Raw genomic sequence first — 24,137 nt, forward strand, 5'->3', positions numbered from 1 at the left:
CCTTGCCCAGGCACGGGTGCAAGTCCTGAGGAACACTCTGAAGTGTCCTTTTCTATTATTATGGAGGGCTTTGGCAGCCCCGATCCCTCCCCAACAAAGTCTTAGGTCCGGCCAGCGGCACTAGGCAGCCCACATACCTCTTAGGTTTGCACCGAATGTCTGCAGGTCGAGGCCAGCAAGCCATGTCGCATGGTCACCCAAGGTAGTTTCCGAGTGCAGGTTGAGAGCTGAGACAGCAGGGCTTGCTGTGGCTTGGCAGGCCCCTAGGAGTGGTTTGGCTAATGGCTGGTTGCATGCACTTGAATGATGCAGCTGAGCTTGTCCTGGGCAAAGCAGCAGCTTGCACCTGCACTTTGATGAGGACAGGCACGTCTGGTAATAGTGTCCTCGGACCTTGATGCAATGCGCATGCGCAAGCCACACACAAAAGGAATCACACCCTGACAAGAGCATGACTCATTCTCTAAAGAGAATGTCTGTCAGCGTCATTTCCGACAGTAAGACCCAGCTGGGGGCAGCAGCCAGGAGCGGTTTAATATTAATTTACCCAAAGTTCAAAATGATACAGGTTTATTAATGTCAGTTGTAACGGTTTAGATTATACAAACACACAACTGTCAACAACACAAAAGCACGAGAAAGAAATTGAATCATGAAGACTTGAAGCATCGTGCAAGCACAGAGATCCTTTTCATCCCAGAAACCTGGTTCTCTGATGACTTCCAAACCATTGCACATGAGGCATTCCCTGCTGGCTACACACTCATAATTCACAACACAACCAGCAGGGCAGGCGGGATCAACATCCTCCATAAATCACATCTCTCTACCACACACTCCGAGGAACAAGCCCACAACCCAGACTGTGACTCCCTCCTAGTGAAATTTCATACCACCCCTCTCTTACCAACACCTCCCGGCTACAGCAGACACTTCGCTAATTCCCTAAGCGACTCCCTAGCGGCCAAACTGGTCGACCAGCCCTCCCTCACCATGCTAAGAGATCTCAACATATGGTCAATGCCCCACACAAACCCATTACACAACCACTCCTGGACATCCTGGAAGCCCTCAACATGACTCAGTAGGTATCAGGTGCCACACACATCACATGGCAGGACATACCCTAGATGCAATCTTCAGCTCCACCAACCTTATCTCCATGTTCCCACCCCGACGGCTCATATGGACAGACTATGCAGCCATCACCTTCTCGCTTTTGACTCCCATACTTCCTCCATGCATGACTTACACAAGACCATCCACCCGCTTACCTCTGTGGAACAAGGACATAGTTAACCTGGACTAGGCAGACTCCCTGCTCTCCTCCCTTCCAATTGTGTCAATCAAAGAAGGTCTACGCTCTATCAGCAATTTAAACCTATGGCTCTCCAACACCCCTCATACCTCTCACCCCCACCAGATCAAACTCCCCGCTTACCTAGATAGTCCACCCCTTTCCTCAAATCTCTCAAAACACTCAACTGCACCCGAGAATGCAGCCTATGCCCATCAGATCCAAGCCTACAAAGCAGAAATCTGGAAGGTCAAAAACTCTTATGCTATAACAGCGGCAAGGAACTCCACAAGATCATCTCAAAATTCAAGGCTCCCACTGCAGCCCCCCCACATCACCCAAGCACTCTGTGATGTCCTCTGAGACCATTCCTACAACATAGAAAGAAGCTGCACCATCAGTGTGAAACTAGCAGCACTCCCACCCCGCTCACCTGAACACCGCCTGACCCCCTACTACTCCCCCCTTGCACTCTTTCTTCTCCTCTTTCTCTCCCATCTCTAGACTCAAATTCCTTAAGCTACTTGCCTGCAGCCTCCTCCCTCACCTCAGGCATTTTCCCAGCAGCATTCAAGACATTGCGCATTAAACCCCTCCTCAAAAAGGAACAGGCTGCCAATGGAAATTCGTATTGTGAAATCCCTTTCGTCCTTCCGTAAGGCCTTAAAAACCCATCTACTCAAGTGATCGATAGATAGCCTTACTATTTCAATTTGACCTTTAAGATACCCTTTGTTGCTGAGTTTGTTTCTGATTGTTGTTGCTGATACATCGGTTCCCATCTGTGCCTAGATACGATTTAGTTCATCCTAAGGATGATATAAATAAATCATAATGCAAATCAAATTAAAAAAACCCTCTCTTGTTCCTCATCTTCTAGTCAACTACAGACCCATTTCCAACACCTGCTTCTTAGCCAAATTTACTGACAAAACAGCCTACTCCCACTGAATCCAGTCCGGCTTCAGATCCCTCAGTGGAACTGAATCGACTCTAGTCTCCATCTGGGATGACCTCCAAAGCACTAGAGACACAGAAGGCTGTGCTGCAATTATACTCCTCGACCTCTCATTGGCCTTCAACAGCATAGACCACAGCATCCTCACTGACAGACTCCACTCACTCGGCATAAGTGACAACGCACTAAGGTGGATTTGTTCATTCCTCGCCAACAGATACCAAATCACCCACCTCGCTCCCTTCTCCTCGGCCCCCCGCTCTGTAACCAACGGTGTCTCACAAGGCGCTTCCCTATATCCGTTACTCTTCAACCTCTATATGAGCGCTCTCCCTGCCCTTTTTCGCTCACATAACCTAACCTGCTACATCTATGCAGATGACACCCAAACCATCTTTAAGATCCCCAGGTCTGTCTCCACCCGCACCCTGACCTTGCATCCTGCCTCACAGACATTGATCATTGGATGACAGCCAGCCACCTCCTCCTCAATCCCAGAAAAACAGCAATCATGATCTGCCGGTAGACAGCTCTCTTCCACCAACCTACCCCGTGGCCATCCTCCCTAGGCCACCCACCCTCCACATCCATTGAAGTAAAGAACGTACGATGCACCATGGATGCTGACCTGACACTCCCACACCGCATTAACACTGTGTCTAAATCTTGCTACCTACACCTCTGCATTCTCTGACACATCTTCGCTTAACACTCCTACCCACACAGAGTCACCGCAATCTTCGCTGTCGTCCTCTCCCGCCTAAACTGCACCAAATTCCCTTTACCTGGGCGCACCTGCATATCGATTCAGAAAGCTCCAACTGATCCAGAACACCAAGCTAGGCTCCTCCTTGCCCTTGGCCCCAAAGAGCATATCACACCCGCCCTCCGCGTACTTCACTGGCTCCCTATCAGATGACGGGCCACTTTCAAAGACATGGGCATGACCCAAGGTGCACTTCACACGACAGGCCCAGAATAACTTCAACAGAAACTCATCCATTTTCAACCAAACCAAACCCTCTGCTCAGGCACTGCACTCCTTGTGATCCCTTCCTTCAAATCGACTAGAATAGGGGCATCCTCCTTCTCCGTCAAAGCCACCTCTATCTGGAACCCAATTCCCCTGGGCATCCTGATAAACCCTGTCCTATTCAGGTTAGTCAACCACCTTTCAGGTAGGCTGGGGCAGCAACAAACTGCCATGAAATTACAGAGTGACAGTGAGAATAATCTCCAGCAGACCACAAGACAGAATCCATGCCACATCTACCAAACGAACAAGTCAGCCAAAGCACATGGGCACGTATGACACTCCATGCCTGTGGAAAATAGCCGAAGGCAAGGCCACACACTTGCACGCATCTGCAATCTTACACCATTTTGAAGACACATCGCACAAAACCTTTGCCATTAGAATATAGCTATCCGTCACGACAAAAATTCCATCTAGCTGGACACATAACGAGTCTCTTACTCTTGCATAATCTCCAGATGACTTCAAAAGCATCCATCCACATGCCAGCTCGACATGGGTAGATAGTAGGGACCTGGCCATTTCTACCCACCTTCACATTGGCTAAAATGCAAACACGCATTATGAATTCCTCTGACCAATGTTCTCAATCCTCAGACTTCAGGCCCCTGAGGGCATTCACCTACAGCGGTTTGAGACCATACCAATGGGAAAAGGCGCTATACAAATGACAAATTACATTACAGTGATGGTTCACCATGTATCCTTACTCCCCAAAAAAATGCCCCATCTGTCAGAGGCCTACCAAGAAACTTCCCAGTACCCTTTGTAACCAATTCAGAACTGTGTTTGTGTGTGTGTTTGTTTTCTGTGCATTCAGACGATAAAGAGCCCTTTCCCCAAATGCATATATAGTGCGTAGCTGAAAGAATGGGCTGCAGTGGGTCGTGTCTACTGATGATAATAATGTATACAGTTCAAAAACAGCGTTAGCAGCACAATACACGTGGCCATGATCTGAGCTCAGTTCCCAGTTCTTTAAACTGAAGCTTGTATTTGTATGCACGTTTTTGGTGCAGTTTTCATTGTACGTGTGCACGCACTCAGAGCAAGGGAGGGTAATTACTGCATCTCTGTCACACGTGCAGGCTCCTAGAGGCCAAACATCATTAGATCCACCTATTTCATTTCTGAAACCACACGTGACAACAAAACTTAGAAAACAAATACTGCGAGCAACATTTACCAAGAAACCTATATATATATCCTGCAAATGAACATTAAATTGCTGACAATGAGAAATGCATTCTGGCATCAATGAGTTATGTAAATTCACATGTAGACACAAATGTGTTTCCAATCTTGAGCTGAATCACATTAGTATTTCGGTGGGGGAAATACACAAAGGCTTCCATAACGTTTAAAGATCATTTGCACCCAGCTCAAGTTGACCCTAATGTGACAATGAAGAACCTCTATCGTTTTTTTGAAACAGCTGTAATGCTTATGCGAAATACGAGCTAAAACAACATGGTACCTGTGCGCAACCATCTTGGACACTAATCTCCCATCACCGTAATGAAAACCTATGTTTTTCGTGGGCTCATCAGAGTAAAAGTGCATCCCGGCAGCGAAGGCAAAGCAAGGTCCCATAAATATTGTTGCTAAGTGGACTTACTGTGGAGAATAGTTATTGTATTGTCTGCTGAAGGACGAGCCAGAGAGGGAGTCGGAGAGCTCTGCAGGTGCAGTGATAAGGGGTCCTGGGAGAATGCGAGGAGAGGGAAGCTGGGTTTTTCCACTTCTAGCTGGTTTTTTCCACTCTTTACCCCCTTCCACTTGTGATCTGCTCTTTGGCCGAGGGCAGTCATAAATGAGAAGGGCGGGGACATGCCCCCATAAAGAGAAGAGGTTTTTCCTCTATGGCCAGCAGTGAGAATCTGGACCCCCCCAGATGATGCAGTCTCGCTGTGAGGGAGGACGCTCTGCTCCAGACCCCGTTATTACGTGTGATCGCTTCGCCTACGTGCTCTGGGACTAAGCAGTGTTGTAGTGGCCAAGATGAAGGTGTCTTCTGCTACATTGATAATGTGATGCTCTCTTTTTCTATGTTTCTGTATAACTGATTATATGTTTATTTTGTGTATGATGTGTCTATATATATATATATATATATATATGTATATATATATATATATATATATATATATATATATATATATATATATATATATATAAGAGTGAATAAAGGTTCTATAACAAGCCATTTACATGTTTTACCATAACTAATGGTCTATGTGTAATTTTTGCCTGTCTGAGTCCAATAACTTGAGGCAGGGCAAGGTAAATCTAAGAGTTCTCCCCACGTGGCCAAGCAAACGTAAAACACTATCTGAAAACAACTCCTTACATAAAGGTGTGGTTGATAATCAAACAAAATGATTAAAACCCTTGAAACTTCCCTGAAGTCTTTGTGAGTTATTAGCACTATCTGGGACATATTGTCTAGGTCTATGTAGAGTGGCTGCTAACAGAACTGTGATATACCTGCAGTCCTATTATGAGCTAACGCTCAGCCTGGTCTGAGACTAGGCCTAGGGTCTACTTTGGGTGGACAGGTGGGGCCTGGGACCTGGCCTAAGACCATGCCCCGGGGAGTGTGGCCATTGGCCATGGTTACAGGCCCTGGCCAGTGGCCCTCGGAACCACTAAGAGTGTAAGGTGCCCATGGGAAGGCCCATAGGCCACACGTTTTTGAAGGTTTCTTAGCAGCTTGAGATTCTCAGGCAACACCAGACCCTCTCCTGCCCCCAAATACTGCTTCCCAGCTCATTAGAGCCCCCCTCAACCCAATTTCCTATCCCATTTAAAGCACTGTGTTGCACATTTGGAGTGTTGAGATCCTTTGTGTACAGTGCGGTTACCTGTTCCAAACCAGTTGAGTCATCATTGATGTCATCTGGCAGCAGTATGACCATGTTGAGGTCATTGTCCACATAAGGAAGCTCAAGGACCTTGGTCATCAACTCATCGATATAGGAGACTTGAAATTTCCCTCTCTGGAACATCATCTGAGCAGGTTTAGATTGAGTCTGCAAAAAGAAGATGGAACAATACTTTATTCACAATGCAATGCAGATTCCATCTACTGTAAATAGGAGGAAATCGGTCAGTGAAATTAGTTGAGATGTAGCAGTCGTTCAATAGGCAAGTGAACCGATGTAGAATGCAATGGCATGCTATGGACATATGTTTTTACATATAATAGTTATTTTTACAATACCTTCATTTATTTGAAAGGTACTATCATTCAAACACCCTATCCAATTTTGGTATGGTCAGTAGATGAGAATCATGTGCATTTTTGTCATAACCCCTTAAAACGTAAGCATGCCTCCAGGACTGCAACTTGTCACCAGTATTTCATTGATTGCGATTAGTCATTTTATTTTTGCATCTTGAAGTACATGTAATTTATTATTTTCATATACCTTTCCAATTTTCATTTAGAAGGATTTCAAAATGGTTGCTTATCTTTGGACCATTTCAACTGATTATACATTCCAATGTTCTATGGGAATGTGGTTACATGTGTACATTTGTTCTATCTTGTATATTTTGGTGTGTTAGGTGATTCATAATGTCTTTCTTTTATTCAGTCAAAAGCCTTGTCATTCACCCCAAATTTCATGGGGCGTACGCTTGGGTGCAATGTGAGGTCAACCACATCTTCCTCATAGTTGTGCAAAATAAAGCCCTAGAATTTCTTACAGATTGTGGGGGCCACATTTAAAATGTATCTTAATATTCCCTTTTGTTCTATGGACCATACCAACTGGAATTGATCCAGAGGTTGTTTTCGGGACGATCTAATAGATGATAAGTATGTAACCGCTTGTTATGCAATACATGTAAGTACTTTATGTCAGCGTACGAAGGATCAAATGTAAGCGCAAAAAAGTGTACCAAGTCATTGCCCAAACATTGCTTGCTAACACACTTCATAAACCATACATGCAGTGATCCTGCCTGAGGTATTTATAATTACAATGGATCGGCCCAAGTGTTGGGGACATCGCCACTGATGTTGTCAACAAGCATGCTACCTTCCCCTGCACTCCTGCCACAACAGTACCGATATTCACATCCATTTAATCTCTTACTTATTACATATAGAGCACCTTTCAGGGCCTTCAGTACATATTGCTTTTTTCCGGGTGAATTGGCCACATGGTCCAGACATCTGAACACTGTGTTGCCCCCAATGTATCTATGATACTCATCATGCACAGCCTTTTATTTAGTACGCTGTTCATTTCACAACTAAATGGCTCCTTGCAATTCAGCGGGGGGTAGAAGTATTCACAGCTCCATACATTGGTCCCGGCTATAGCTGCATTATAAGTGGGAGGTGGGAGTCACCTAGTAGCCCTCTCATGAACATAGGCGTTAGTCAGTTGCAGTGACTGCATTGGTTGAAAGCCTTCATGTTGCACCCATGTCAGATTGGGGACCAGGTTTTGGTTGGACCTGATGTGAGTCTCATCAACTGGGCGAATGGTTCAACATCTGGTTGACCACTGAATCTCGGGATTGGATCCACTCCACTGTTGTTACTGTTAATGTGATCAGTAAATCATACATTTTACACTTTCTGCATTTATTTAGTATTCATTTGGCTTTTGATGTGTCCACTGCATTTTTCTATGCTCTGATTTTTGGGTGCAGGAAATAAGCATCCTCAATATGCGCTGGTGAACGGGTGCAGTGTTTATTGTTACGTGTTACCTATTTATTCTTGTTTTTTATCCCCTCATGTTTTTCCAGTACTTATTGAATGCATGCAGGATATTGGCATTCATTACATAGAGCACAAAGAGTAACAATATACAGTGTGATTATTCACTAGACGACGTCACTTCTCCCGGATGGGTAGCCCTTTCCCATGAGGCCAGGGAGGTGAGACCGCTACCCGATAGTCCCCCTGGGGGTGGTATAGTGTGTGAGGATCTCATGGGAAGGGACTCTGCGTCTGGGCATAAGGAAGAACACCTGAGTAGAATCAAATACAACACCCCAACCCCAGCCATCCCAAACCTTTTGTCACTATTCAATAAAACCCCCCTAGCCTCCCTTGCTAGTACTTCTATCTGCTATGGTCACAGTTACCCTTTTCTGACTGAGATGAAGAAGATTAACCACAGCATGGACATTACTGAACAGGTAACCACTAGGACGAGGTGGGACACAGGAGTAATGAAGAACAATACCAAAAAGGAGCCACAGCGGTATAGACTTCTGCGGAGGCATGATTCCTTTGACATCATAAAAACTAAAGAAGGACTGCCAGTCGGAGAGACACAGCCAACCAGGACAAGAAGCCGTGAAGACCCGGAAGCTCAAAGGAGATGCAGAAAAGGCCTTGACAGAGCCGAGAACAGGACACTGGGACTCCTTTACCCAAAGGTGTCCAGACAGTAACTGGAGACTGGCATCTGTAGTGCCGCTCCAAGGGTCTAGCAGGAGATCCGCAAGGTGAAGACCAGAGATTCAGAGATGTCCACGCCACATGCCGAGAAGGACCCCAGGAAGAACTGACTGTGCATCCCGACAGCAGACAGGGCAATTGGAGAGGGTCAGCGATCGGTAGGGGCTGAAAGGTACAGGATGCAAAAACCCTGTATGGACATTACAAGAAGGACGATCCTCCTCGTTTCAGTACTTGGCAAGCGAGGTAGCCAAGGAGATATAAAGAGAAGGGGAGAGAAACAAGGGTCGGGACCTGAAGCACATTTATAAAGAGCCAGAAAGAGATACAAGTTATCTTCCGAGTGGCAGTACTTAGCAGGGAAGTAAACCAAGTGGGCCAGTTCAAAGAAGAAGAGAAACACAGGTCTGGGACCCAGCGAAAGAAAGAGATACGAGTCATCTTCCTCATGGCAGTACTTGGCAGGGAAGAGAACCAATGGAGCCAGTTCAAAGAAGAGGTGAAACCAGAATTGGATGTTATAGATGTGAAGCCTAGTGAAGACCAGGGGAAGGGAGCCATTCCCCCTGATTGTAAGAGACTGATTTAGGATTACCAGGAGAAGGGAGTCATTCTCCTGGTAACGTGGACTAGGAGGAAGGTCCAATGGGCCTGTGGTAAGAGTGCCATTCCCCTGGGGTAAATTGAGACTGAGACCTAATGCCAGGAGAAAGGAAGCATTCTCGAGGCTCGCAGAGAAATGCTTGTTTGGCACATTGTGGCCTGTGGAAGCAGGTCATTGGCCTAGGCTATTTGAGACTGAGAACGAATGCCAGGAGAAGGGAGGCATTCTCCTGGCCCAGGAAGCAAATGTTGTTTGTTTGGAACTTTGCGACCTGGGAAAGGGAGTCATTTTCCCAGTCATTGCCCCAGGCTATCTGAAACTGAACAGCAGGAAAAGCGAGGCATTTTCCTGGGACCAGAACAGTGCTGCTTTATGCGTTAGTTTATTGTGTAAGAAGTAAGGTTTTCTTGACACAGAAAGGTGGACACTTTTACTTTAACTGACATTGTGACTGTCATCTTTTAGTTGAGGCAGGGAAACCCCTCTTCAGAATAGGGAAAGATAGTTTTTCTCTTGCTTTATTGGTTAATAAATGTCTTTAGCCCCAGACATGCCACTTTTGCTTCAGCCTCCTTCTTCTTAACACTTAGAACAGGAAACTTCTCAATGATCCCACAATCTGCCATCTTGATCAAAAGCATTGTTCAGCTAAAGTTGCCCTTCCTTCACTCTAACTAATGTTTTGGGCTCATCAAGCATGCAGTACTTGGCACCATGGCGTGGTTACTGGCACTTGGAAGACACAGACAGACAGACAGGCAGACAGCCATACACACATAGACACATACACACACACACAGACACACACACACACCCTCCTCTCTCCCAGCTGCCCTCTATAGCCCCACCTATAACATCACCATAAGGGCACAGTAATAAACCCATGCCCATGGTCAGATCACCACTAAATGCATTGAGCCTCATTATAAGTTTGCCAATCCGGAAACAAGGGTGCCGGTAAGCTCTCCGGCACCCCTGTTTCCGGACCGGCAAACTACAAGTCTGCCTGTCGGGGCTGCAGTGTCTGACAGGTCTGACCCTTCCAGGCGCAGCGGTCATGGTAGACAGGCTTTGCACGGGAGCAGCGGCACCATTCGCAATGGTCCCGGTGCTCCCGTGTCCCCACTCCCATAGATTCTTTTAGGACTCTATGGGAATGGAGATCAACAATTTACTGGCACCTGACTTCCGGGCCGCCAGACTCAGAATGAGACGGTGGCACCAGGAGGTCAGGCGCCAGTAAATATTCCAAGCCCAGCGGCAACCCGCCGGTAGCACCGGCAGGGTAACTGCCCGACTCGGAATGAGGCCCATTGTCTCCTTTGGGAACCATCTCAAGTTAATGCCTACATCCATGGTGCCTTATTTTTTCACCATTATGGATAATCTGTCTAATCTTAACACAGCCAAAGATCTGACTAGCACATGCAAAATATGCTTGAAAATGCAGTCCACAGCTCAGCCCCCTTGAAATCTCATCTGGCAAAAAGACAACCCAATAAAAACTGCTATTCAGCAGATATCCATAATCTTAAAAATGCCAAGACAGAGCTTTCAAGTAGTGGAAGAAAACGAAATCCACTGAGGATAAAACCACTTGTTCCTGCACCATAAAAGCCCATAAATCGGCAAGTTGCTCAGTCAAAAAACGATCCTACGATCACAGAATTTCTGGGGTAGCCTCTGACTCCAGGGAGCTCTTTAAAATTCTTAAGGACTTGGAAGACCCCTGCCCACTCCCGTCACAGCTGGATAAAGATAAAAACTGGTGTATTGCTATCCAAGATGCCATGACGGGCAAAATTAAAAATATGAAGGAGACATAGCAGCCAAACTTGGCACAGTAGATAGATCTAGGGAAAATAAAGCTCCTGTTAGGACTGGTGCGGCCCCACCCAAATTCAAGTTTCAAGTAGTCACCAAACTCGAAATATCAGAAGTTCTACATAAACTGAAGCCTACGAACTGCAAGGGGGACATCTGCCCCGCACTCACGGTCAGATCCTGCGCCTCTCAGCTGGTACCTTTGATCATAAAATGTGTCAATACCTAGTTTATGGAAAACTGTGTATTTTCTCTCATTAAGCAGCCATGGATTTCTCCCCTGCTTAATAAGCCCTACCTGGACCCCAGTGTGCAGAGCAACTATCGGCCTATCCCCAATGTACCTTAACTCCTGAAGATCCTGGATAGATTAGCTTCCCTGCAAATCCATGACTTCCTCTCCACCCATGCATCCCTGGGTCAGAAACAATCTGGGTTCAGAAGCGCCCATAGCACTGAGTCCACTTTGTTAGACCTAAAAACCAACATCTTGAAGATCTTTGAGAAAGGTAACAAAGCTCTCCTCATGCTGCTGGATCTGTCCGCAGCTTTTGATTTAGTGGACCCTTCCATGCTTGTCAACCGATTGCTGAACACGGCCTCCTTTTCAACAACAGCAGCAGCAAAGATAAAATCTTTTCTCGCTCGCCGCAAGTCCAACGTCTTCTTTGAGAAGGTAATGGCAGACGATTTATTGGTGACATGTGGGGTCCCACAAGGCTTGTGTGTGGCCGCAACGCTGTTTAACACTTTTATGCTGCCCTTTTTCGAAAAGTTGGATGCTAAAGGTGTAATTTATGCCAACTACGCCGACGACACACAGTGCCTTATTCCCCTCACCGGTGACCATAGTATAGACTCCAATACTGTCAACTCCATCTATAGCTTGATACAAACTTGGATGCTCGAAAATGGCCTTGCACTCAATGATGCTAAGACAGAGCTCATGGTCACTGGCACAGCACCAAAACTGCACAAGTTAATTTCGGAATATCGGCTTTTTGTTATTGCCGGGTGTACCATCGCAACCCTGCCCAAGGTTACGACCCTGGGAGTCACCCTTGATCAAGAACTTAACATGAAAGCCCACATCAATAGCTTAGTTTAGGGCACATCATACCTCCGTAAACTGCTCGCACAACTTAGACCTTTCCTGAACTCAACCAACTGTGCAATTATCGCACAAGCAATTATTGGTGCTAAGCTTGATTATTGCTCCAGTTTGCTTCAGGGTATTGCCCAGGGTGAAATCACCCGATTACACATTTTCCAGAATAATGCAGTGTGGGTTGTTGAGGCTCTGCGTAGATTGGACCATGTATCTGCAGCTAGGAAGGCCCTCCCACGAGCAGCAGGATCACTTTCCGAGTACAATGCATCACACATAAGTGCTTGTATGGACAAAACCTGGGGTACCTGTCCAGCAGCATCTTATGGCTGCCAGCCCAGAGGGTAGTAATATCTAGCAACTCTTGCCTACTAGAGGTAGCACATGCCAGACTATCTACCGTGGCACTGGGATTCTTTCCTTATGCAGCCCCTAAGTGCTGGAACGCTTTGCCTCCAGATCTGAGAGCGTGCGATTCACTGGCTGTCTTCAAACGTGAGTTGAAAACTGTTCTGTTTCACTAATTATCGCCCTGAATTACTCATGCTAGACTCATCACTTTTTTACTGCTAGCCTACGTGTTTCTTGGTGTCTTGTCTCGTCAAAGAGCAACTATACCCGCAGGCCTTTGTTCACGCTATACAAATCAAATAAATACAAATAAATAAATAAACAGGACCGCACCAATTATCTTCCTGCCATACACAGCAAAGCTCATTGAGTAGTTAGTGGTCTTCCAGCTTCAAGCCTTTGAGGAATCTCACAACCTGTGTTGCCCTCTTCATGTAGGGTTTCCTTTGGGCAGAGTAACTGAGTTGGGTCTGCTGGCTGTATTAGATGACCTACTGATTCAGGTGGACAAAGGAAATACCACTTTGCATGTCCTTTTGGACCTGCCTGTGGCCTTTGACACAGCAAATGGATCATACGGTCCTCCATCAGAGACTACACACGTTGAAACAGATTTTCCACTGCTAGACAATGAACACAAAATCTCAGCCATTGTACCACAGATTCTTTCAAGAATCGTCTGTGCAAATCGTCTATATCTAATTTTCCCAGCATTTCCTGATTGAGGTATCTTTGAAATGCTGCTGCCCGAGCAATCACCATGCTGAGAAAAAGAGGGCATATCACCCATCACACTTCGAGCCTTGAACAGGGCCCCGGCTACCACCATGGCCAGCTTCAAGGTTTGTTGTATCATTCACTCAGTGTTTTAGGTGCTTTTCCCTACCTTCGGGAAGAGGTCCAACAAAATCATCCAACCAGAGCTCTACAATCATCCAACTCTATTGAGCTATCTATTCCAACACCTACGAAATTGTACATAGGATGAAGATATGTGTTGTGCAATGTCGCATATAGAACTCCACGCCACTCAAATGATCTTAGCATTTAAACTCTTCAAAAAGAAGTACAAAACTTTTCTCTTTAACTTACATTTCAGGCTGTAATTTTGTGGATCTTGCTTTACTCCAATTACAATCCAACAGTAGCAGTGCCATGTATGGTACTGGTGCACTTTACACATTCAAACACAAAACATAACACGGTGTCCTCTCGTGCAGCTGACATCTCATCTTCAGGCTACCATTACACAAAGATCATTCCCCCACTTACGTCTTTGCCAACTACAAATGCTTGATATGTTTGCCCATGGTCTGTCTTTGTTTTTTTTTTTCTTGGGGGTAAAAGGAAATCACCCCACTGCACAACATGATTTAGAAGGCACATTTTTTGTATTCTCCACTATGTCGTCAAAACAACAGGGTCATTACCTTGCTCACTCTGAACGGTCTTTCTTGTGAATTTTGTTCTCGAAATTTCTTTGCCCAGCTTCCCTTGAAGTAGATGGCATTCACAAGGACCAGCCTGGTCATGGAATCGATGGATCCCAGAGGTAAGAGGTTCTGAATTTTATCTTTAACAGAATGTGAGAAGGTATAAAGGGTATATAAATGAAATGACAAATGCAAACAAAAAAACATGTAAATGTGAGATTAAGCCAGTAAGAAGTAAAACATGAAGTACATAAGAATGGCACTTCTAGTGAAATGTGGAGTCCCTTCTTTGTTGGTATTGACATTGGTCTTTGTTAAGAAACAGAAGTCATCTTAGTGCATCATTTGGTCGACTCATATTGTTTAACTGAATTGACATTTATTTAAGCCAAGCTGCTGATATAGCCAATAGAAAAGCAGCAAAAGCACAGTTGCCCTTATTCTCATGGCCGCTACGACACTTCCATGCTTCGTGGTGTTCCTGCCGCATTCTAGTGATTCCCTCCATGATGTAGTGCCAGGCTCAAGAATCTGGGTGGACCCAGGGTTCCCTAGGCAGTTACCTCATCATGAAGTGGATCTGCTTTGATCTCAGATGTGCACGCACAGCAGAGATCTGGGGGGGGACTGGCCTATAGGGAACTCTGGAGATTTCCTGGTGGGCCGCTGCACCCTGGGCCTCTTTTGTGTGGTATTTCCAAATTTTCTCACAGGAAAAGCATTGGGCTTACTGAAAATGTGTCGTATGGGACCACTTTGAACTTCATTTCCAGGGCCTCTTTTGGTCCCCAATCCACCCCTGGGCCAGAGATCAGTGATGGCAACCGCCCTGAAAAGACATTGTGGCCTCATGACCATTGATTCATGTGGACGACTGCGCCTGCTTTTTTCAGGTCTTGAAAATTCCCACACAGTCGGCATGAATCAAGCTCACTCAGAGAAACCAGAACACTGACCGCAGGGATAAGCTTTGGATGCCACCCACACCTCCGGAAAGCACGCTGGAATGCTCGAGCCTCAATGTTTCCCCGCACTGGGTGGGCAGTCCTAATCAGAATGGGACAAAGGTGGAAAACCTGCAGAAACACGTTTTAGCTGGATTTTAATTCTCTCATTCAGAATTAGTCTGAGAGTATTAAAAACAAATCAACATTTTAAATGAATATAGAATTGGTAATGTGGACTTGTAGGGGAAAAGCAAAGATGACTTACAATTGATGCCATAGGTAGCAAAGGCTTGGTCAGGAAGGCATTCCTTTGTAATGGCATCCAGGTTAGTCAAGGACAAGACAATCAGCGTCAGATGCGCATTCTTTGGGGAATCAGTACCCACCCCTGTGTTGCTGTAACCCGCCGCTGTGGCCTTCTTTGTGTCCCCTGTGAATTAACCGATCTGGCTAGTTTTAATAACTGGAAGTGTGGAAGTTGGGGATTTCAGCCCTCTCTTCCTAGTTCCACAGTTTCTGATTCAGAAAGCAGGAGAGACTTCATCTTCTCCTAATCCATCTTCAATATTAGAAACAAAATAAATGCTTTCTGCAAAGTTGTTATTCAAGTGCTAAACTAGTATACTGTTCAATAAATCTGGTTTTCAAAGGACCGATTTATCTACAAGGGCAGAGCCTATTAATCATCTCTCTCCTGAGGCAAATACATTTGAGAAACAGACTAAGATTATATTTATAATGAAAACGCACTATAATTACAATCTTAGTGTGTACAATTGTGCACTCTTTCAAAGCACCAAGTCACAAGATAAAGCAACTTGAAAAAATATGAGGGATAGTAATTGAACTGTTGCTATGGCTTACAGTTAGACATTACAGCACCTTGATTTGCCATTCAGCCTCCGGCTATGGAGTCTGTATTTGACCAATGAAGAGGGAAAGATGATGAGGGTACGTGGCTTTTTGTGCTACCAAGTTGCACCTTCTAGGTAAGTCGGCTGCATATTTCATCTCACGGAAGCAGAGAGAACTGCAAGGGGAATACGCCTTGGACCTGGCAATGGAGAGGGAGCAAGAGTGGCCTATTATATTTATGTGTATTTTCAATATAAGGTGGAGTGTGTGTCTGTTTCAGTACTGAGACTGGGGTCATATGTCTGAGTGTATTTGTGACAGTGTAAAGTATAGGTGAAAGGATGTATGTGTGTTCATGTGACTTTGTATCTCTATATCTGAATCTGGTGTTGATTGCCATGTGTGTCTTTTGTGGGTCACATGAGAGAAGAGTGTTCTGAAAAACGATCACAGATTTAGGGGGTCATTCAGAGTTGGGTGGTAACAGTAAATTCATCATTATATAGCGTTGATTTTACTGTCCACCCAATTCAGGGTTTGATCAAATTCCAACAGTGGTATTGCATGAAAATACAAGCAGTGGTATGTTAAGCAGACTTTTTAAAGAAAATCCATCATGAAGGGGGAGGTAAAACATCCAAACTGGCCCCAAATGTTTAAAATCTTTCTTTTTACGGGTGCTTCCATTCAATAGAGTGAAAAACGTTTTTATAAATGGCCATGTTGAGTGGATTGAAATGTGGGCATTTCTGATTGTCTCCTCTCACCACCACCTTACCCATATCATGCATACAAGGGCCAGAACTGACCCTTTTGTGCGTACCCAAATCAACAGTATTGATATGAGCCACTACTGTGCATCATTTTTCTCACGTCACATTGATGATGAAAACAAATATTAAAAAACCCTTTTTACATTATCGTCATCAGAGGTGGTATTCCTGCAATAGCGCTTGAGGTATTCCAGAAATACCATCGCTTCTGGTGGTAAACTTCAAGTAGGGCAGATTTTCAGAAATACTACCAGCAGAGCTGGTAACTTTCTTCAGCGTATTAAAAAATATGTTTTGTATGAGTAATTTCCGATCACCACCAGCTTATTGTCTCCTTTTGGGCGAGTCCACGTGTTCTGGTTCCACTGTTATCAGCACATCTAGCACTTATTTTGCGACCGTTACAATATTTGATGCTTATCGTTGCTTGAAAATTGTGCTTATAGACTGTGCGCTAACTGATAATCTTAATTTGTCCTAAGTGATCACATGCACGTTTGCTTGAGTTTGATACAGCTCTAGTTTATTCTGTATTTCACAAGTGCTTAATCCATATTGTATTGAATCGTCATACACTTGGTAATTTCTTTTTTCTGTGTTCAATTTGTATCTCTTATTGTATTTTTTGTCATACAATTCTCATTGTGCATCTCTCTCTCTCAACACGTGTTCTCCACAGGTTTTCCCGTGGTTCATCAGGAGAGGGTCCCCGGTTGTAGTTCCATCATTTGTCAAAAAGATGGGGGGAATTTTTTTGTGTGCGTATCACCAATTTTTCTTATACATAGATTCTGTTAGGACTTCTTTGGTCAATCACCTTAAGTTTCTGAGTGCAGGGAGATACGATTGTCTCCTGTCACAGTGCCCAATGAGGCCAAAACATGTCTGGGGATGCTTGTGTTATCATGCCGAAGGGATGTGAGCAAGCAGTTCGTGCTGGACTGCTTCTTTTGGGGTGGAATCAAGCCTGTTTTGCATATAATCTTTCCCCTTTTGTAATGGCTTGGCAGGTGAAGAACAATGGTCTGGAGGGTTGCCCAGAGCAATGCCAGAGTTTATGATGAATTCGAAACCTTCCAGCTATCACCTCTTTTGCTTTGCTGCATTCAATGTACAAAAGCCAGAAACACTACTGAAACGCACATATATTGCACACAAAACAGAACCACAAACCACATGAGCATTTGCAGAAGGTGCGCGCGTGCGTGCACACACACACACACCCACACACACACTCTCTCTCTCTCTCACACACACCGCCACACTATAGGGCCGTGAGAAAAAAAGGACACTTAGGGCCTCATTACACAGACGGTGGTGGACCAAGGTGCTATTAGCAACTTGGTCCATGCCGGTAAAATACCGGCACCGCCTTGGAGGAAAGGGGAATTACCGCCCTATTCCAAGGTTGGTGGGGCGGTAATTCCCCCTTCCCCCATTGCCCTTCCCCATTCCCATTTTTGCCCCATAGGGCATAATGGGAATGGGAAAGGTGCTAATTACGGCACCGCAAATTGAGGTACCGTAATTAGCTCCCTGGTCCCTTTGCGGGTTGGTTTTTAATGCCTGCAAAAAGCAGGCGTTAAAGTCTCCAACCCGCAAAGGGACCTCGTAGTAAGGCGGTAAGGGATAACGGTCACCGGTACCATTAATGGTGACGGTTAACCCTTACCGCCGTCCGTGTAATGAGGCCCTCAGAATATAGGCAACAAGCCTATAGTTACTGCTACTCAACACTGTGGAAGATGCATACACAGACACGTGCAGCCTAACATGCCATTATATTGCTACAACGAATGCACGTTAGACACAAACACCATTAACAAGTGCATTTACAGATGACATATGCATTGAGGTAGAAACAGTCTGTTGAAAGCCAAACACTTCATTTTGACAGAGTGATTCTACCTCAAAGTTGCCACCCAAACATTGGTAAGCATTTAATTTTGTCACCTTCAGACTGGGGGCCCAATTGAGAGGCCCATGTGAAAATAGAAATGTGTTGGTCCATGCAGGAACAACACATTTCAGAAAACTGTGTACTGACATGAAAGCCTCAGCTTTTGCATGTGCCGCATTGGCAGCCTGACAACGGCCCTGGTGACCATCAGAAATGCAAGGCGGGCACTGTGAGGGCATGCTCCCTGATAAGCCCTCGTTTTGCATGTAAAGATAATAGTTAAATTACAGCATCTGTGAGGTGCCATTAAGATCTAATGCACACGGTTTGCTTTCATAATTAAGGGGTTCCCGCACTGCAGCACCACTTTTCTATTTTACTGAATGCTTAAGGACACTTTTGTAAATTAGAAAAGTGGACATCTTTTAAGAAATGCTTGCAGTGATAGTGCCCCCACAGAGATAGATTTGGGCAGCTTTTACTGCTGGAAAGCACAACATCTCCCCTCCAACGCCTCCACCCACCTCAGAATGGTAATGCTCTACACTACTTTTATCCTGAGCTCAGAATGGGGCCCTCAGTGTTTGTATCTTAATGTTGGCATTTACACCATATGTACACTTCATTTTGTGTAAGTAGTAACCTTGATTGCTTTATAAAAACGTGTGTTAATCCACTGTTGATATATATATATGTATATATATATACAGCGGCAACGCCCCCCCTGCTTCTCTCTGGGGCATTTAGAAAGGATCCCCTGGTCACTGCATCTTAGTCCCCTTCTCAGGGGCAGGTGGCAGTCACATTTTGGGCCTCATTAGGACCCAGGCGGATTTCGCGGTGCTAAATGCACCGCGAAGCATGGCGGAAAGCCGCCGATAGCGCCATGGGGGTTGGCGGATTTACCGCCCCATTCCGACCTCGGCGGAGCGGTAAATCCCCAATCCCCATTCTGCCCTTCCCCATTCCCATTCTTGCCCCATAGGGTATAATGGGAGTGGGGAAGGAGTTAATTACGCCACCGTAAAATACGGTGGCGTAATTAACAACGAGGTCCCGTAGCGCCATGGTTTTCTCCGGCTGGTAAAACCAGGCGGAGAAAACCTCCATGGCGCTACGGGAACTCGTAGTATGGCGGAGAGGTACGCCATGCACTACGCTGGCGTAAAACCCTCTCCGCCAGGGTCCTAATGAGGCCCTTTGTCATTTAAGGACATGCTCCATTTAATAGTGACAGCTCCCGAATCTGAGGCTCTGAAACATATATTATAATTGTTCTTTTATAACACGCTAATACCAGAGAGTGATTTATAAGCGCGGGATCGGGATTCAAACCTCCGTTGCGCTGCGTTGTCTTGCTTCCAATACAAATGCATTGCTCCTGAGCTGTCCCTCCTCACCACTCTCCAGGCCCGAAAAGATCAATTTAATTTATTTTCCTGCAATAGGGGAGATTATAAACACCAGCCCTTTCAGAAAATTGAGCACTGTGGGAAAGGGACAGCACTTATCAAAGGAAATAAATCTCTTTGTTGTGGGTAAGCAAACGACTGATCAGGAATCAGGGACGCATTACATTTTCAAGCGACACTCACTCGTCAAGCTCTTGCAGACAACAAAGCTTGTCTGCAAGCTTTTATTTATTCCACACCTCTGCTGCAGAGGCACGCCATGATTTACTCTGTTGAGCGAGCAGAGAGAGCTCCTGCATGGCAATGGTGGCTCATTCTAAAATGTTTTCACTCGGCTTACTTTCAAGTAAAACCACATTATGGAGCCCAGACACATGCACCATAATGTTTCTACAGCCAGGGGATACCACAGGGAGCACTGTGCAGCACACAAGAGAGCAGGGAACCCGAAAAGGCGGAGTCAGCCTTTTAAAGGCTTTGCCCAGCATCACAGTTCCAAAGCACACACAGGTAAATCAATGACGCACAGCCAATCAGAGACCCACACTCCACAAGTGCAGTCCCTCACAGGAATCAGACCTCTTAGAGAGAGGTAGCAGGGCTATATCAGACCAAGCTCTGAATCAGGCACTGTGGGGGTTTGGAGTAGGAGTTACCACCTGTTGCCACAGTTTGGAGACAGTTGGAGAGCCGGGAGGGAAGTTGAAGGGAGACTGCATACAGGAGGAGTGTGGAGATGAGAGATAAGGAAGTCATTCGAAGAACTTTGGAATGAGAGTTAAGCAAGAGGTTGTGTTAAATCATCAGGAGGATGAGGTTGGAATAAAAGTTAAGGAGGAGGTGAGTTGGAAACATCAGCCGGAGGAGGTTGGTGGAGAACATCAAAGAAGAAATAGGTCATAGTTGCGAACAACACATTTTGGCCAAGGCAGGGGTTAGGGTTGAGATTGCAATCTGATGGGATAAAGCCAATGGTCGGAGGATGAGCAAGCATGTGGAGTGGCCTTGAGGAGAAGCAGGAACAGAGCAGATGAAGGTGAGGGAACCTTTTTAAGCTCTCCTGTGGAAACTTGGGAAGCCAAACCCAGTTGGCTCTGTCTTCAAGCAGCAGAGATGTTATATGACTAGCTGCCTTTTGTAGTGGGGCCACAGTGACTCCTGCAGGAGCTACAAGGTGAAACAGTAGTGCCGTACCCCACTAGTAACCAGAGGCACACAAAAGAATCTCCGAAGTGAAAACCCAAAATGGAACATTTACACAGGAAAGAAACTCGGCATTTCAGGGGACACACCCAGTATTGAAACACAGATCTAAAAGTGATTCAAACTAGCATTGAAAGGGGCATAGCATTTGGCACAGTCAGACACGCAAGAGCTCATATTTCAGTCCCCATAAAAAGACGGTGGAGACCTGTTAAGTTTCGACTTCAAAGCACACAGGTCCCCGCGACTTTTTTTTTCATCATTTGCACTCCACCGTGCAAATGAAGTAAACGCTGCACGGTGCAAATTAAGTAAACGCCGCCTGCCACGAATGCATAGCATGCAGCTTTTACAATGGATTCCTATGGATTCTACTTGCATATTGATGGTGCAAAAAGCAGACAGACTACATAGGAATCCCCAGCATTTGCTGGGAGTATTCATATGGCGGAGAGGAAGGCAGTGGCGGAAACGCAAGTTGCGTGCCGTCCCTCCTCTCTGCCATACGCATGATTGAAAATGGGGCGTGGCATGAATAGAAGGCATACAAGTCTTATGCAAGGCTTTTAAGGCTTCCATTTACATTATGTCCCTGGCAAAAATGAGTCCCATAGCATTGAAATACAGATATCACTGATACACTGGAAGAAACTCAGCATTGCAATTAGCACTACTGTTTTGAAACACATATACACTTTGTGCGTGTTAAGAGTGTTGTGAAGTAATGGTGTATTAGTTTCATGTAGTGGTTTCGTTTGTCGTGTGATGAAGTTTATTTGTGTTAAAGAAATACTTAATTCAGACAGTGTTTCTACCTAAATGTTGGCATATGACTTTGCCTTTTGTTTCCTTCTGCCTGAATGTTGATAGCTTTCTGTTGGCATTTCCAACGTTTGTAGACTTCTTTTTTTGTAGGTAGTAACCTTAACTGTTTTTAAAAAAGTGTTTTTATAAATATGTATTTGTATGTACAATAGTCCAATGACTCGTGCTTTAATGCCGGAGGTGAGGGGCAGCTTCAAGAAATATAAAACACATTTCTCTCTACAGCGGCGCACAACCTACTAAGCGGGTGTTATCACGGGGCTAATGGGAGAACACCATTAGTAACTAGACAGAAAAACACAGAATAGACCAGTAACCACACAACAGCAAGAACACATGTAAATGTCATGGTAGCACGCAGGACTATACTACATCCCAGCATTTCTATAGAGATGTAAGTACTCTACTGCTACTAGAGTATTCTTATGTTGTATACTGATGAACAATGGTACAGCATTCATTGTCACCAGGATCTAATGATCATTACAGGGTGTGTTGTCTTTCTTGTGGAGAAGGTCTTTAGTGTCTCATAGATAGGGAATGCGGCTTGTGACGAACATGAAGAGGTGGGTGACAATGTATTTAAACATCTTTTCAAACGGGGATCCTATATATATATATATATATGTACATGTATATTTGATCAAATAAAATCACCACTGCAACCCTTTTGACAGGCATCCAGGAGAAGTGCAAAACCCCATTGCTGAGCAATTGGATCCAGTAGAGATGATTTGGAAATAGTCAGCTGGAATTATTAACACGCAGAGGCTGAATACACAAAGGCAGGGGTAGCTCAAGTGGTTCCATGGCAGCGTCTACTAAATACCATCGTATAGGCAGGTGGGGCATATGCCAAGGGAAAAGCAGACAGAGTGGAGGGAGGGACAGGAGGGGTGGGGGCATTATCATGAATGAGGGGATTGATGAACGAATGGGAGTGAGGGTGCATGTTCGAATGAATGATTATGAGGACAGACAATGAGTTAGGGTATGCATGGTGTTGGAATGATGAATGAAGGGTTATAAAAGTCCAATGGCATGTTATAGTGTGAAGATGTATGGACAGATAAATGCATACATGTGATAGGGATAAATGGAGACCATCTTGCACTCACCCACTCATTGGACATTTTTGAAATCAGGGACACAATCTGTAATATGTGTTTGCAGAAAAATGTGTGTTTGACCAAAGTATCAGTTACAATAAATGCACAACCCTGATACCTCCGGCCGGGAACATTGGCAAGTGCCGCGTACCGTTAGGCGAACAAAACCAAACGAGGAAGCTAAGCTGTACTGAACAGTGATTGCATCTTTGTATGATGTGCGTCCTCAGCTGTTGAGCATGGTATACAGTGCCACCCATCCCCCATCCCTCTTGCTGTGCTTGGTGTCGATGTCTTTTCAGAATTCCGCCTACACACCCATAAAGCGCTCCATACCTGAAACTCAGTTAAGATTAACAAAGGATGCAAAGCCTTTTCATAGCATGGAAACATCATGAGGGGAGCAAGCTGGTTAATGAACATAAATCTTCACCGACACCTACAGTGGTCTTATCAGCAATGGAAAGACATGCCAGAGTGATATGGTGGCTGCGGTTGAGAAGAAACTCCACCTGTGGGTTTCTCGAGAACTCGTCAAGTAACACAATGAAATGCTGTTGTTATGAACAGTCCCAAAGTCCCTGCTGATAGCTTAGCACAATGTATTACTCCTGATCAATGATTCAGTCTGGGGCGGTTGAACGACTCACACCAGGCACACCCTGCAATGTCAAGATCAGTGGCGTTGCTAGGGGGGGGCTAAAGGGGCCCGGATAGAATCTCAGGAGCTACAGCCAAAAGACTATCTAGCCCCCAGTCCCAACAGTTCCGACATCAGCTTAGCCCCTGGTCTTTTCCAGACCTAGCAACTCCCCTGGTCAGGATCCACTCGCTTTACCATTCCTAGGAAGAAGACTTCCTCCTGGAGAAGGGCCTTTATATTCATGACCTCTGCGTGCCCCTTAAGTACCTGATTAATGACCAGTGTAGATGGGATAAACAGCCAGAAGTCCCTTATAAATACACCCTCTACTAAGGAGAACTCGACACAAACACTCCACAGATGTGGTATGGTAGAAAGCCCTTCCATCTTCCAGTTTGTATTTGCTCCACGATGAGCTGCATGCATTCATC

At 45.2% G+C, this 24,137-nt stretch overlaps 1 protein-coding gene across 1 annotated transcript in view; it reads right to left on the bottom strand.

Moving 5' to 3' along the window:
- The window catches only part of LOC138481403 (serpin B6-like), a 247,095-nt gene that overhangs the window by 42,698 nt on the left and 180,260 nt on the right, over positions 1-24,137 (bottom strand). Inside the window, exons 6-7 of the mRNA XM_069613537.1 lie at positions 14,037-14,179; positions 6,156-6,323 (exon numbers count right to left, since the gene is read on the bottom strand). Of these exons, the coding sequence (XP_069469638.1) occupies positions 6,156-6,323; positions 14,037-14,179 (311 nt within the window). The remainder of the gene's footprint in view (positions 1-6,155; positions 6,324-14,036; positions 14,180-24,137) is intronic.

This window comes from Ambystoma mexicanum, chromosome 5p (assembly GCF_040938575.1).
Source record: "Ambystoma mexicanum isolate Mex_15411 chromosome 5p, UKY_AmexF1_1, whole genome shotgun sequence".
Classification (NCBI taxonomy): Eukaryota; Metazoa; Chordata; class Amphibia; order Caudata; family Ambystomatidae; genus Ambystoma; species Ambystoma mexicanum.